Source organism: Barbus barbus (assembly GCF_936440315.1).
Source record: "Barbus barbus genome assembly, chromosome: 39".
In the NCBI taxonomy this organism is placed as follows: domain Eukaryota; kingdom Metazoa; phylum Chordata; class Actinopteri; order Cypriniformes; family Cyprinidae; genus Barbus; species Barbus barbus.
Window position 1 is genome coordinate 21,785,224 of NC_136717.1, and position 14,801 is coordinate 21,800,024.

The 14,801-nt window shown below is 40.1% G+C and overlaps 1 protein-coding gene across 1 annotated transcript in view; it reads right to left on the reverse strand.

The window, feature by feature from the left end:
- Positions 1–14,801, reverse strand: part of LOC306858196 (ELKS/Rab6-interacting/CAST family member 1-like) — a 210,122-nt gene that overhangs the window by 97,133 nt on the left and 98,188 nt on the right. The window contains exon 15 of the mRNA XM_079398619.1: positions 13,169–13,329. Within this exon, the coding sequence (XP_079254745.1) occupies positions 13,169–13,329 (161 nt within the window). The remainder of the gene's footprint in view (positions 1–13,168; positions 13,330–14,801) is intronic.

Genomic DNA, 14,801 nt, shown 5'->3' on the forward strand with positions numbered 1-14,801 from the left:
TGATAAATGGCTCAAGGGAATTTTATAATACCTGGAAAGCACTATCTGTTAGCATTGTCAACCATGTAACTTATCCCTGAGGTGTTGCAGAAAAATGCTGTCATGACATGAGATGTGATGTGAAATACAAATCACGATGTACTACAATATAACGAAATGCTGTGAAATAGCATCAAAGCCTGAATGGTATTTTTGAGAGTAAATGCAGTAATGGTATCTTCCAGCAGACTAACTGGGCCCGGCTAACCAGCCAAACCTTCACCCCTTGGGATGGGTCCCGTGTGGGAACATACTGTACCACAGTTTAAGAAGCACAGGGCTACAAACCTAGCATGAAAAACAAAACAAAATTGCTACTGTTGACCGCCACCACAGTTCATTCCTCCTCTCAGTATCGAATACTCAAGGCTTTCGCAAATTCACAAGGAATTGCTTCCAAAATAACAACAGTATTGATGTCAACACCACACAATGAAACGACAGGAGACTCGCTTGGCGGCTATCCTTTTACACAGGTACAACAGGCCTCTTTCAGCTGAGCAACATCTGTCTCCGTCTCGCACAGTTAAGAAACCCGAGAAGCCTGGCAAATGCGAGAGAGGATTAATTCATTTTCCATTTTGATACATTACCCTCTCGATTAGGGCTACGAGTCCTGAATCGAGATGGAGATTCATACGCCACTGCACTTCGATTAATGTGAGGTCACAGTGGGCTCCCAGTTTTCCATCAAAAACAACCTAATATTGACGCTGCTGTGGAGGGAAAATGATCCTTTGGTTGCAAATCAGAGGAAACCTATAAAAGCCGCCACCGGGGTCTGTTAACATGAGCTTGCTGAGAGATTTATTTAGCTGTATTCAGATCAAGTACAATAATCTTAAATGAGGGACAGAATAACACGCACATCAGCCGTGCTATGTACAATGAACCCGTCGCTAACCAAGCGAAATGGAAACAGAGAGAGAGGGGAGAAAAAGAAAAAAAAAAACTTGCTCATTTGTAAAATCAATTTTCCCTTTCGTAAATCAGACATTTCGGAGAAATCCAGAGGGCTCTTGTCTCTCGCTTCACATGATAAAACGGCTGATATGTATTCCATTCTCTTTCCTGTGCACAGCTTAAGGCAAGCACAGGGGACCGGGGAGTGCTGCGGATTCAGCTCGGTTTAAAATCCCGCCGTGATTTCAGGCCGTGAGTCAAAGCGCGTCTCAATTCACAGGCCTGTCCATCTGCAGAAGAGCACGTATTGGGAGGTGACGGCTCGACTTGAGAACAGCCCTGGGTCCGTTCACGTGCCGGTTCTCAGCTGCATGCGTGGCAACAAAGACCTAGAGATCTTTAAAGAGGAAACGAGTCTGTTAGGCAGAATAAATCTGTATTGTTTTCTAATTAACAGTGCTCGCTAAGCCAAAGGGATTTGAACAAACCTCTAACTCCAAGCATTCAATTCTGGCCTGTAACTCTCCCAGCACTGTTCGCACAATAAACATTAATAATGCACAAAATTTTGCAGCTTGTTTTAAAAGGAAAAGTATATTTTAGCTTTAAGCAATCAGATTAATGATTTTCAGTGAAGCTGGCAGAAGCAAAAATCCCATAAACTTTGAAGGAGGAACTTGAGCCATATTTTGAGACTAAAATACCACAGGAATAGGGCCTGTAAGCAACTACCTAGAACTACAAAAAAAAACAAAAAAAACATCAATACAGAAGCCCTAGAAACCACATAGCAACACTCACATAACACATAACACCCTGGCAAGCACTGAAACCATTAGAAACTGCATAGCAGCACTCTAACAATCCCCCTCCCAAAATCCCTAACAACCACTTAGCAACACCCCAACAACCACCCAAAATCTCCTGTACATACATAGCAACACCCTGGCAATCCCCAAAATTCCTATCAACACCCTAGCAATCACCCAACACCCCATCAATAAATAGCAACACCCTGACAAAAACTGAAACCCCAGAAACCACATTGCAACACTCTGGTAATCCCGAAAATCCCAAGCAACCACCTAGCAACACCCTAAGAACCACCTAAAACCTTCATTAATAAATAGCAACACCCTGGCAAGTACTAAAACCTATAGAAACCACATAGCAATACTCTGGCAACCCCCAAGATCCCAAGCAACCACCTAGCGGCACCCAAGCAACCACCCAAAACCCCTAGCAATATAAATATACATAACGCAATATATTCTAGACAGCAAATCTTAACTGGTTGATCGTTTATCCCACGACCATATGTAAACTACCATATCGGCCAGCTCTAAGCTGCTAAATGTGGACTGCTGTGGACAGTGTATTGTGAAAAGCATTATACAAATAAAACTGACTTTAAAAAGTAAAACTCTTGACAACCCACCAAAAACCAGTTTCTGAAATTCTCAAGAGGTTCAGCAAACAACACAGTATTCAAAACAGGAGTTTCACAGTAATTATGATTCTGTCATATCTTAAAGCACATGAGTTTTGATCTGTTAACGCAGTTATAGTATGGTTATTTGAACTCCAGCGGGTTCATGGGGGGGGGGGGCAGGTTGACTGGGAATGTTGAATGTCCTATGCTGTTCCATCCACGGTTCTTATCCAATATATACAGTGAAAGAAAGACACAGAGAACCTATAATGTATGAACTTGGGTGCCAAACAACCACTCACTCCACAGTTCATTCATCTGCTGTACGGCAGAATGACAGGATGTGTATAAAACGGTGGATAAAGCCATAGCCTCAGCAGCTAATACATTAATGCAAAGAAACTGCTCCGACCACATACCCCAACGAAAATGAGCGTTACTATGATAGCAAACGTGCGAGAGAGACGTGTGGTTCAGACATAAATTCACAGGGTGCGCACGGAGGTCCTTTGGCCGCCATCCACTCCTCCATGTTGTGTTTGGCCTGAGGTGGCAGCGCTCACTCCATTTCCCTCTCTGCCCAGAAGTTGGCAGCTCTCCTCAGTTTCATCCCTCTATCATCTTATCAAGCTCCTGCCTTCAACACAAGGCTGTATTGCGCAACAACACCCCTCCCTTCATTTCCTCGCTCTTCCTGGCATCTCTTCGCTCCTGTTTCCGACTGTTTAATTATGCTGTCCCAACCCGTCACCTTGAGCAACATCCCCCCCCTGGGCAGCAGCCTGCAGACCACCGCGCCAAAGCAAACTGCCTCAGGAGCAGGTGTGTGTGGACAGGAGACGCAAGCCAGAAAAACAGAGCTCACAGTATGTAGGGTGTGTGTGTATATCAGTGGTCGAGTGTTTTTCATCTATAAATAAAGACAGTAAATGAGCTCTTGGACATTGACACAGCTTGCCTTGATAACATGCCACCTATAACAAGTTTGACTATCCCCTAACAACATATTTGGGGAAAAAAACAAAGCAAAAACAAAACTCTGTCAAGGTGCTGCAGCTGTGAACCTCATGTCTGAGCGCCGTTTTCCTAACGAACAGCAGGAGAAGCTCAGTACATGTCCAAAATTATAACAGAGCATGCTCCAGGTTAAAAATAGATTCGACTCATCACTTCAGGCTGCTGGGATGCTATCCTCCCACAGAAAAAAAAAAGAGATGAAAGCTTTTTAAATTTGGACATGGCAATTTCATGTTCTGAAAAAAAATAAATAAATAAATCTCACAAGTTCAAATTTCTCCAGTACATCTAGAAGCCAAAAAAAAAAAAAAAATTGAAGAGATTTTTTCTACACTTTTGAAAATGTCACATTATCAGATATACTGACAGGAAGAAAAAAAAAAGATGAATGACAGAACAAAGAATAAATAAAACAATAATAAATGAATAAACAATAGATTGATATAATAAATGTTAGATTGATATAATAAATGTCAGACCGATTGATAGAACAATATAATGACATAGACAGACAGACAGACAGACAGACAGACAGACAGACAGGCAGGCAGACAGACAGACAGGCAGACAGACACATAATAATAGACAGAATGATAAAGTGATAGATGGAACGATAGAACGACAGACAGACAGACAGACAGACAGACAGATATTTTAAATGAGGTCATAATATATAGCTGGCAGACACTAGCTTACATACAGTACTTTCATTTTACGATGGGGGTGATTTTAGATGACAGTGATTTAGGACGGAATAGAGGATATCTGTGGATGGGTTCAGCCAGTGCCCATTCTAAGAATATGGCTGAGCCGGTCAATATGATTTATTTGCAGACAGGAGCTGCCAGCAGTTCCTCGCTTTCCCCTCAGCAATGATAAGACGTATGGATACATACATCCCTGAATCCCGACCTTGAGCATTCCCAAGCCGACTGAGAGGAGCAGAAGCGGAGGAGTATGCGAGTGTTTGCATTTGAAAGATACATTTTTCAGCTCTCCCTTTCAGTGATAGCAGAGGCTATACTGTAGCATCACTTTCTCCATTTAACCTCTGTTTTTTTTTTTTGTTCCTTCAAAGTTGTCGTTGTGAGTTTTCCAGTTCACCCTTTCAATGTAGAAGCATGATTTATGGGGCAGCACTAGAATCTGGACAGGGTTAGGGTGGAAAAGCCAAACACTTAGATGAGTTAAAGTCCTTGAACGCTCCGATGTACAAGTTCACAGAAACCATAGCTAATCCATTACAGATTATCCTCCGAAAATATGTATGAGTAAAAGAAGTCTCCATGTTTTTCTGAATAACTGGAATAAATAAACAACACAGCTGGAGTGACAGAGGTGTAAATTCACACCTTCAAAACTGTCCTCAGATGTGGCGTAACGCTGAGATCATCCTAAGAATCCCTACGGTGGAGGAGAATCAGCGATGGCTGTTAGTGCAAGGAGGTGATTTAAGTGCAGCCTTGGTTCTCAGTCAGACAGCTGGAGTTCCCTGTAGAGAACAACTTGATTTATTCCTGCCAAACCAAATGCTGACTTAAGGCACAAGAGTCTCCTGAGCAGCCGTCTACTACAGTGTAGAGTACACGGAGTATCTACTGTATGAATCAACCTCAAACTCACCCTGAATCTTTCTTGGAATAAACTTATATGAATTCTAAAAAATATATATTTCTAACTTGTTTAAACATGCTCATTTCATTCTGATATTATGATATGTAACTGATATACATACAGTAACTGATATGACTTACTTTCTTCTGTTGGGCATAAAAGGAGAATTTTAGCAGAATGTCCCAGAAGTTCTTTTCAAAACAACTTTGGGGACGGACTTTGACAAGATCCAAAAAGCACTATAAAAGGTGCAATAGAAGTAGTCTGTACAACGTGCATTACTATATTCCAAGTTCTTTAAATCTGTAAAATAGCTTTGCATAAAGATTACACAGAATTTAAAAGGCTATTCACTGAAATTTCATTTGCATTTCCAAATATTCAAGCTGGTGCATTGCATCCGACTATGACTAACTAAGAGATGCAACACCAAATGGTGTTTGCCATCACCCTGAGATAAATTAAAATGATCAAGGAAACTTTAGTAATATTAATTTCTATATACTCTCAGAAAAAAATTGCAAACATTTTACTTTTAGGGGTACAACAGGGTACCATCTCAGTACCCTCAAAATGACTCATTTACTCCTAAAATGTTCATAGTAGTACCTTAAGGATAGTAGTACCTTTAGGATATATATTTTAAGTACTAAGGTACTTGTATTCAATTTTTAGAGGTAGATAACCTACAAAGTTGTCATTTTTAGTGTACCCATTGTCAAACTGCTGTAACCCCAATCCTGCTCTGGGAAGGAAACTTTCCTGCAGATCTTAGCTGAACGTTTCTAGTGATCCTGAAGACCTCGATTAGATGGTTCAGGTTTGTTTAATTGGGGCTAGAGCTAAACTTTGCTGAAAGGTGTCCCTACAGGAGCAGGATTGGATACCCTTGCCCTAACGGTACAGTTTTGCAATTTATTTCTTACAGTGATGGTGCTTTCAAAGTCTGTGGAGCTTTTAAAATCTGAAGAAGCTTTATCAAAAAATAAATAAATTAAAAGTTGCACAGTTTATGTGCACAGCTTATTTTTGTGTCTTTTTGAAAGTTAAAAACCTCGCTAAGTCCCTGTTTATTGTAATTGCATGGAAAAGAGCAACCAGTACAATTCTGCACATTTTTTTTTCCACAGAAAAAAGAAAATCATACAGGTTTAGAATAACATCAGGGTGATGAAATGACAGAATTCTCTCAGCCTTTAAAGGTTACCTACCAAGGCAAGTCTTGCTATAGATAAAGTTTGCAATGGTGTTGAGGTTGCAATTTCTATTCCTGTAGGGCAAGAAAACTGTCCTATCACTGCTGGTTTAACATTGAAAGATTAAGCCGCTCTTAATGCGATGTAATGATTACGGATCAAGCAGAAGACCCCAGAGCGGCGAGCAACGTCTGATGTGATCTGTCTCGTCATACAGCAGTACCACCGGTGCGCTGTTATCTTTAAGCAGCCTTGACATTTACAGAGACGTTACGTGCGTCTTTGCACTTTCCCGACATTTCGCTGGATTATGGCTCTCGGGTACATGAGCGACGGGGTCGAGACAGGGAGGGCCGAGGCCATTATACGCTGTTTAAAGTCTAATCGCTGCAGGGCCCGCTTGGCCTCTCACACACGTCCAGCCTCATTGGCTCCATGCTGTAATAATCCGTGTTCACATGCTCGCTAAGATCTTCATGGCCCCTGACTGCTCCAGGCTTCTAAGAAGAGATCATGTCAGATTCTTTCTCTCTTGCCACCCAGATACCGTAGACAAATCCGCCCCAGCGCCCCTAAGAATGTTACATCAAGGCTGCCAAGATCGGCTTGCCTGGGAGAGTTAAGTCCGCTGTGTTATTACACCCATTATGGCGACTAAATCATACCACCCACTGAACTTGGCATTTTGTTTTTTAACAAAAGCATCATTCACAAGATGGTAGCATTCACAGATTACAAATCTACAAAAGGCAAAGAACATTTGTACATGGCGATTGACATCTTAAAACAATAAAAACAAGGCAGTGGGAAAAATAAAATCTTTCGAACTTCCTCGAAATCTTCTTTTGATGCTGCTAATGGGGGCTTTATACTGCATACCTATCAAGCACTATGAGGTGCCAACATTTTTTCCCATCTGTCATTTTTGCTTTGTTCTGTCTAAGTGAACCAAACAAGAATCCCTTTAAGCCACACACAAAAAAAGCTGTGAATCAGTTGTGTGAACATGATAAAGCATTTTCGGGCTGAACTGTGGTTGGGTTTCATGCTGGACAATCCGCAGGTTTGTTTTCTAAAGCATTCGGCCCTGTAATAAACCGACCATTCTGCTCCGCTCCAAGAAACTAGGGTGCTAACAGAGGCAATTAGCAGCTTCACCCAACCTTCGAATAGAGAGTTTGTGGACAGCCGATAACCTCACCATCACCCCGTGTCAATTTTAACACCTTCGAACATACTCCTCACATACCTGCGCTTATGCTCAAACCCTATAATTGGACTCCCACTGGAGATGAAAAGCTCCAGCCGTGACATGAGTGGGGAGTTGTTGGGAATTTCTTTAAAGAGATATTGATCTACTACAGCAAAAGCAAGCGGCAAACCGCTGCAAGAGTCCACAGACCGCACACAAAACTGTACACAAACCTGAAAACTGCTTTCTTACCCTGGAAAACTCTGGCTAATCTGATTGGCTGACTTGAAGCAACGTCCAGAATTAAGGGTAAAAGTAAGTTCATACAAACCACTGGATTTTCTAAAGTATTCTATGCTAGTGGCATTCATTTTTCAAAAGAGTTTCACCTAGGACAGTTTTTTTGGATGGTGTATTACGCTTTGTTGTCTGCTATGCCATTATTTAAATTAATACTTTTAACCACAGTCTATTACTATGATCTAATTTATTTAAAGGTGCCATAGAATGAAAAACTGTCTTTACCCTGGCATATTTAAATAATAACAGTTCTGTACATGGAAATGACATACAGTGAGCCTCAAACACCATAGTTTTCTCCTTCTTATGTAAATCTCGTGATTAAAAAAGACCACTGAAAAACAGGCGAATCAGAACATAACACCGACTGTGACGCAACAGTCGGGATCACTACGCCCCCAACATTTGCATAAACCCGCCCTTGTTCTAAGCCGGCGAACCATCAGAAGCTCTGCAGGTATTGTAAATAAACAAGCGCGGACAACAGCGAAAATAACACAATAAATGTTATGTTCCAGGCCGTGCAGGGGGTGTGAAGTGCAGGGATGGGTTGGTGTCTGTATTCAGAAAGGCACAGAAAGCAAATAACGCGAGCCACTAAAGGGACATGGTTAGCTCCTTGCTAGCGGTAGCCTGTTACAGTACATAAGATTTCACTCTCAGTAAGGAGAGATGAGGATGATGGCGAATGACTTACAGATCCTGAGCACCACTGACAAGCATCTGATCTTGTGAAATGTGTGGTAAGTACTGTTGCTCCATAATGTAAACATAGTTTGTGTGATCGCGTCTCTTGAAAGTGAACTATAAGGCGATCGATGGATCGTTCAAAAGCAGTTTCAATGCCTCGCATATTAATAACGGCACCCTGATGCCCACGTTTTATATACAGTATAATTACCCGACGATATAACTGCGAGAGAATGTATTTAAATATATATTTTCCTCCCTGTGCTTCCTTCTTGCTGATGAGCCGTACTGTGAAACAGCCAATCAGAGCAGAGCTCATTATTATTCATGACCCTGCCAAATAAGCCAATAACAGACCGTTTCATTCTAGGGAGAAATCCTAGGGTTGTAAATGGACATGTAAAATCGTTTCTGGAGATTTTTTGCCCTTTCCTAAGCCACATACCTTCTGTGTAGATATCAGAGAACAATTTAAAATACTGTATAAAATGCATTCTATGGCACCTTTAAGATAAACACGCTCATTATGAATTAAACTGAAATTGTCTTTTCAATTGCTACTAGGTTGCTGGGCCTTGAACGTGGTAGTTGGGTTGCTGTCTATGCAGGGTCAGAAAGCTCTTGGATTTCATCAAAAATATCTTACTTTGTGTTCCGAAGATGAACAAATGTCTTACGGGTTTGGAACGACATGAGGGTGAGTAATTAATAACATTTTTCATTTTTGGGTGAACTAACACAAAGTAAATTCCACTTTCAAATCCAACTTCCAACTTATGTTTGTTGTGGCCAATTCAGCTTAAATTCGCACTCCAAATGGAGCCAACAGGCTTGCCACTTTACATAACGATCAGATGTTCTCTTCACATCTAAATGGGTGGGGCTTAACCGTGTGAACCAGACCTTTGCAAAACTAAGCAATAGCTTGTGTTTCACAGTAAGAACTAAGCTAAGAACCACACAGGTGGTGACGGCTCTTTTCAAGTCCTAAAACATGAACAAGTGGCTTAATGCCTTTAAGGGAATATCTGAGAAGGGGTTCTTCATCCAGATTAACCCCTCCATCATCCGAAATGTCCAGCACTCCCAAACAACTGCAGAAAGAAAGCTAAACATTTGTTCAAAGGAAGACGACTGATGTCTGCCTTGCGGTCGCACTTTACCGAGCTGAGAACGTGAGCTGGTGGAAGTAAGAGTGAACGAAGGAAACCACATCAAATGGTGGGACGCTGGGATATCACCACATCTCATATCCAGCGGTACGGGGGCATTTAAACTGTGCTAAATGGAGAGGAAACATGAGGATGGGATGGTGTGCTGGAGATCTCATTACCGCCTTAACCCATTGCTCTAAATCCTCAGCTCATTCCACAAAACAAGCCCAAATGTAAGTACCACACTGCGTACAGCAGAGTTACATTCATAAACCATGGCGCCAACACAGCTTGAATCCACCTCTATGCATTATCAAAGAACCCCATTGACAGTCCATTTGGATTTTAATTGAGCGATGACCTCATAATGGTCTTTTCTCACTTCTGGTTACATTCAGGGAGTATTATCTGAATAATGACCTCATTGTGGTATTCATTCGCCTTGATAATAGATTTTAACAGCTAATGAGCTATTTGCGGTCTACGCTGTAAATTAAAGGTAAGGGGTCACATTTCAAAAAGTTCATCCAAATAATGATGAATTCCCTAATTTGCATTTGTGTATTTTCAAATATTGTGCGTGAAGATACGTCATTCCAGATTTGTCAACACAACCAAACACCACCGTTCTTGTGCACTGTTCTTCTAAACAGATCTCATTTGTACATTGACATGGTCAAATTTCCTTGGTTTTTCCATTTCTAATTTTGCACATTCAAATGGCATATTCTTGCATATTATAAGACTTGGAATATACAGTAGATAATTTTACGCATCAATTTTTGAGCCTGACACAAATACAACCAAGACTTCAGAACATTTTGAAAATGCCCTTTGCTAACCATAGGGAAACAGAGTTTAGAAAGAGTGGTAATTCTGCCTTTTTTTTAGATGCCGAGGATGGAGAACCATCCCAAAGTGTCGATGTCTCCACACTGCTGACTTTAAACTGTGCGGTCGGAAGTTCAGCCTGAGGAAATGAATAAATAAAAAGTCTGTGACCTATGCGTCTGCTATTTTGTGTTTTTCCTTCAAAATTTTAATGAGTGGTCCAGTTGGTTATCTGCTGCCAGCCGACGGGGCTCCTTCAACAGCGTGAGTCTACTTTCTCCGGCCCCGACCGCATTACGTTCATCGCCAAAACAGATCGAAGACCACCCTCTCCCTTCCATCCCTATCAAAGCCTTATTTTCACTCAAATACAAGATTTTTTTTGTAAATGTGTGGTTAGTGAGAGGCCGGTGGAGATACACAGCTCTCCCTGTCTCAGTTGAGCTGACCTTCTACTTTCAAGAGCCAAATATGGATGCATTGGGGCCATGCTCCCCTTCTCTTTCATATTAAGTGGCAAAATGATCTTTATGGGAATCAGTACACGGCATTAACTCAAACACATTACACCTAGATAAAGACTCCCATCATCTCTCAGCTTTCTCTTTATCTTCTTTTAATGCTAGAATCCATCATAACTGAAGCATGCAGGCAGACCCGTGCCTCTGAGAATATGGCTGACAATCAAATCACCACACCAATCTGGAAAACACAGAGAGTCCTTGAAACTCCAATTCTGACTCATTTTTCCACAACCACAACCATTATTTTGAACTCACTTGATATTCAATCTAAAACAATAGTCCTGGGAGGTCAATATACAGAGGATGTTAAAAAAAGGCTGAGGTTGAGAAATATAAAAATAACCTTTTAAAAAAAACTTTCTAGAGCCACTTTTTGTCTATTCAGTGTCATTCAATTAATTTAAAAAAATGTTGGTAACACTTACAATAAGTATCTTTAAATATCAATCGGCATTAAATATCATGAACTAACAAAGAACAATACTTTTATAACATTCATTAACCTTAATGGCAATAGCTATATAAACTAATACATTTTATTTATTTTGAAATAAAAAAAATATATATATATTTCACTTCATGTTTTCATTTTAATTTCTAAAACATTTCAACAACTTAAATTAACATTTACGTAATTAAGAACGAACACGAATTAATAAACAAAACTGCATTATTAAATTTACTCAAAAATTGTTCATTGTTGTCAATGCATGAGCTAATGTTAAATTTATTGTAAAGTGCTACCAATTTTTAAATTGATAATTGAAGCCCTAACCCCAAATAGAGTTGAGACAACTTTCTTTTAATTTAATACTGTATATTTCTTCAAAAACTGCATATAAGAAAGTAGAAGAAATTTCAGCATGAACAAGAACTTGTACAAACTATATAAGGCAGAAGACAAAATCTTTTCTTCAGGCCCCAAACCAATCTCAGAGGGCCTCTTTTCTGCAACTCAGGGATCCTTCACTAAATCCTGATTCAAATATGGAATGGAGACCTTCGACCTCCTATGTTCCTCTAGTACTCCTTATCTCTATCTAGAGTCAGGAAGTGCTCAAAACACTAAAGCACTATAGGCATTGATAAGAAAAAGACTGTGAGAGAGAGTGAGAAAAGACGAGATAGAGTTCAGAGAATGCTGTGGGAGAAAACAGAGAGAGCGAGGGGTTCTTGGATCCTGCTGAAGTGATCTTTTGTAGAAATGAGTCTGTAGAAGCTCAGCGGAGGATGAGGAAAAGCCTGAAATAAAGAAGCACTCAAAAAACCATTTAGCCTCCCAAGAGCGCACGGTCTCTCGAGGCCTCTGGCCTACCTACTGCATTAGGAAAAAATCATGCCTGCATGCGTGGACCATGGACCAGGGGTTTTCAAACTGGGATCAGAGGACCCCTAGGGGATCCACAGAAAAGTTAAGGTCTAAAAATGTACATTAGAAAACATTAGAAAATAATTTAAAATAATATAACAGCTTATAACAGCTTTATTTTAGCTAGTTGCTAAGGAAACATTTCTTATATTAATGTAGTTTAACTTGATGAACTAAAATAACTAAAACTGAACTACTATATATATATATATATATATATATATATATATATATATATATATATATATATATATATATATATATATATATATACACACACACACATATATACATATATATAAACATAAAAAGGAGATCACATCATAATGACTAAAACCTTAACAAAACTTAAAATAAAAAATAAAAATAACTCAAAAACTCAAAATATTAACGAAAACTATAATATAGTAGTATGCAGAATATAAACTGCACATTACTAAATAATACATAACTGTTCACGTTATTAAAAAAAAAAAAACAGAACAATAAAAATTTAAATAAAATAAAATCGCTCTAGTTGGGTGTCCACTGAAAACCCCTGACCTACACCACGAAAATCCTTTTAACACTGATTTTGTGAAACTTAAATGATTAGATTTTAAACAGGATCATTATTCTACAGTACTTTTAAGATTAAAATATGTGAATGCCCTGTTATGATTGGCTAACCCCTTTGCAAGTAAAATGAGGAACAATGTCCAACGCCAAGTTATAACAGCCTGTGCTTGTAATGATGGAATACATCTACATACTCCTTTCAAAAAAGCAAGAAAATCCTGTTTATCATAATATATCCCTTTAAAACGAACATCAGTGAAATATTCTTCCTTAAGACGGCAGTGAGCCGTACAGCGAGCGATTGCTATATCAGGCCAAGAGGGGTGAAGGACAAGCGTAAAGGTCTTACTTCATTTCCAGCACCTCCTCCAGGTGCTTTCTGCGCTCTGCCCTCAGTGTGGTCAGGTGGGCCTCCTTCTCAGCCAGGGACTGCTGGGTAGACGACAGCTTGGCCTTCATGGACTCCAACTCTTGTTTCACCTTTTCCATGGCGGCCAACAGCTCCTCCATCTGTGCATGCAAACACACACAAATAAACATGTTGGTGCTGATGAACGACAAACAAGCATAAGGACAAAAACATAATCATGTCGGATAAGACAGAATGCAAACAAATATGTTGAGCGAACGCACAGCAGGCCAAGAGCGAAGCTCACAGGGACACAAATGGATTTGTGCACAGGAAAATGGATGGACAAAATGTGAGAGTCCAAAAAGAGATGAGGAAAAGAGATTCATCTAATAGAAAAACAGGTGAGACCGAATAAGAGAACGGGTGAAAACAAGACCATTGTGTGAATGCGTAAGAGTGCGTTACACCAGATATATTAACTACATAGCTTCGTGATGAGGTTTGTCATACATCACATCCCAAGAGTTATTTTGCTCCGTTTTGTTTTTGAAAAGGTGGATGTTCTCCGTTCCTGACTGTGATTTTTCTTTCCTCCTCTCCCTCCGTCTCCACACAATGTTTATAACTCAGAGTAACAGGAGCGAGTGAATGAGGAGGATAAATCAAACAGCGTGGCAGGTTTATGTATTCCATGGAAGGCAACGTTTAGCGACTTGGCTCAAAGCGGTTCTCACAGCCTCCTCGACCGCTTGCGGTTCACCCCGGGTCTCTCTGAAATCTCTGTGCTCACAGGAATCTGCGTAGGCCTCAGGCGGCGATCTGTGCAGTCTCCTTCGTCCGTTCTCGGTGTTTATCCATCCTTCCCTGCTCTGCGTTTCATCAGCTTTTGTTCCATACAGACACTTCTACATAGATTCAATTCCAAAATTGTTCACCAAAAATGCCTTTCAAGCTTCACAAAAGATGCCAAATGAAGTGGTTCATATGGCTTGTGTGCTATAATCCAAGTCTTATGAAATCATACAATAGATTTGTGCTGATAATCTTTCCCTCCAGTGGCCTGTGAAACGTTTTGACCTGAGTGAGTGAGTTTAAGTCGAGAATCAGATTAGTCTTGAAAAAATCATTCAGATCAGTTTTGTGAACAGGATCAAATGACTCACTGAGAAGAATGCTTCTTTTACAAATTGGACATCAATACTTCTATCACGCTTGCGGTTCACCCCGGGTCTTTCTGAAATCTCTAGTCCGATTAGTCATGAACAAATCATTCAGACTGGTTTTGTGAACAGGATTAACTGATTCTTTGACAAGATCATTTAGAAAAGTTAAGCCAGTGAGTTGAACACGAAAACCAAATCAGTGTGATTCATGAATGAATCATTCAGATCAGTTTTGCTAAAAGGATCAACCAAAAATGTGATTCATTTGCAAATTGTGAAGTGAAGTCAGTGAGCTGAACTCGAGAATCAGATCTGTGGGATTCATGAAATCAGTTTTGTGAACAGGATCAAACTGAGACCGAGTGATTCATTCACAAATCGGCCATCACTACTTGTTTCATGAACTTGCCAAGGAGTGCAACAGAAGAGATTTTCTGTGCATAATTAATTCAATTCTAGTCATATAT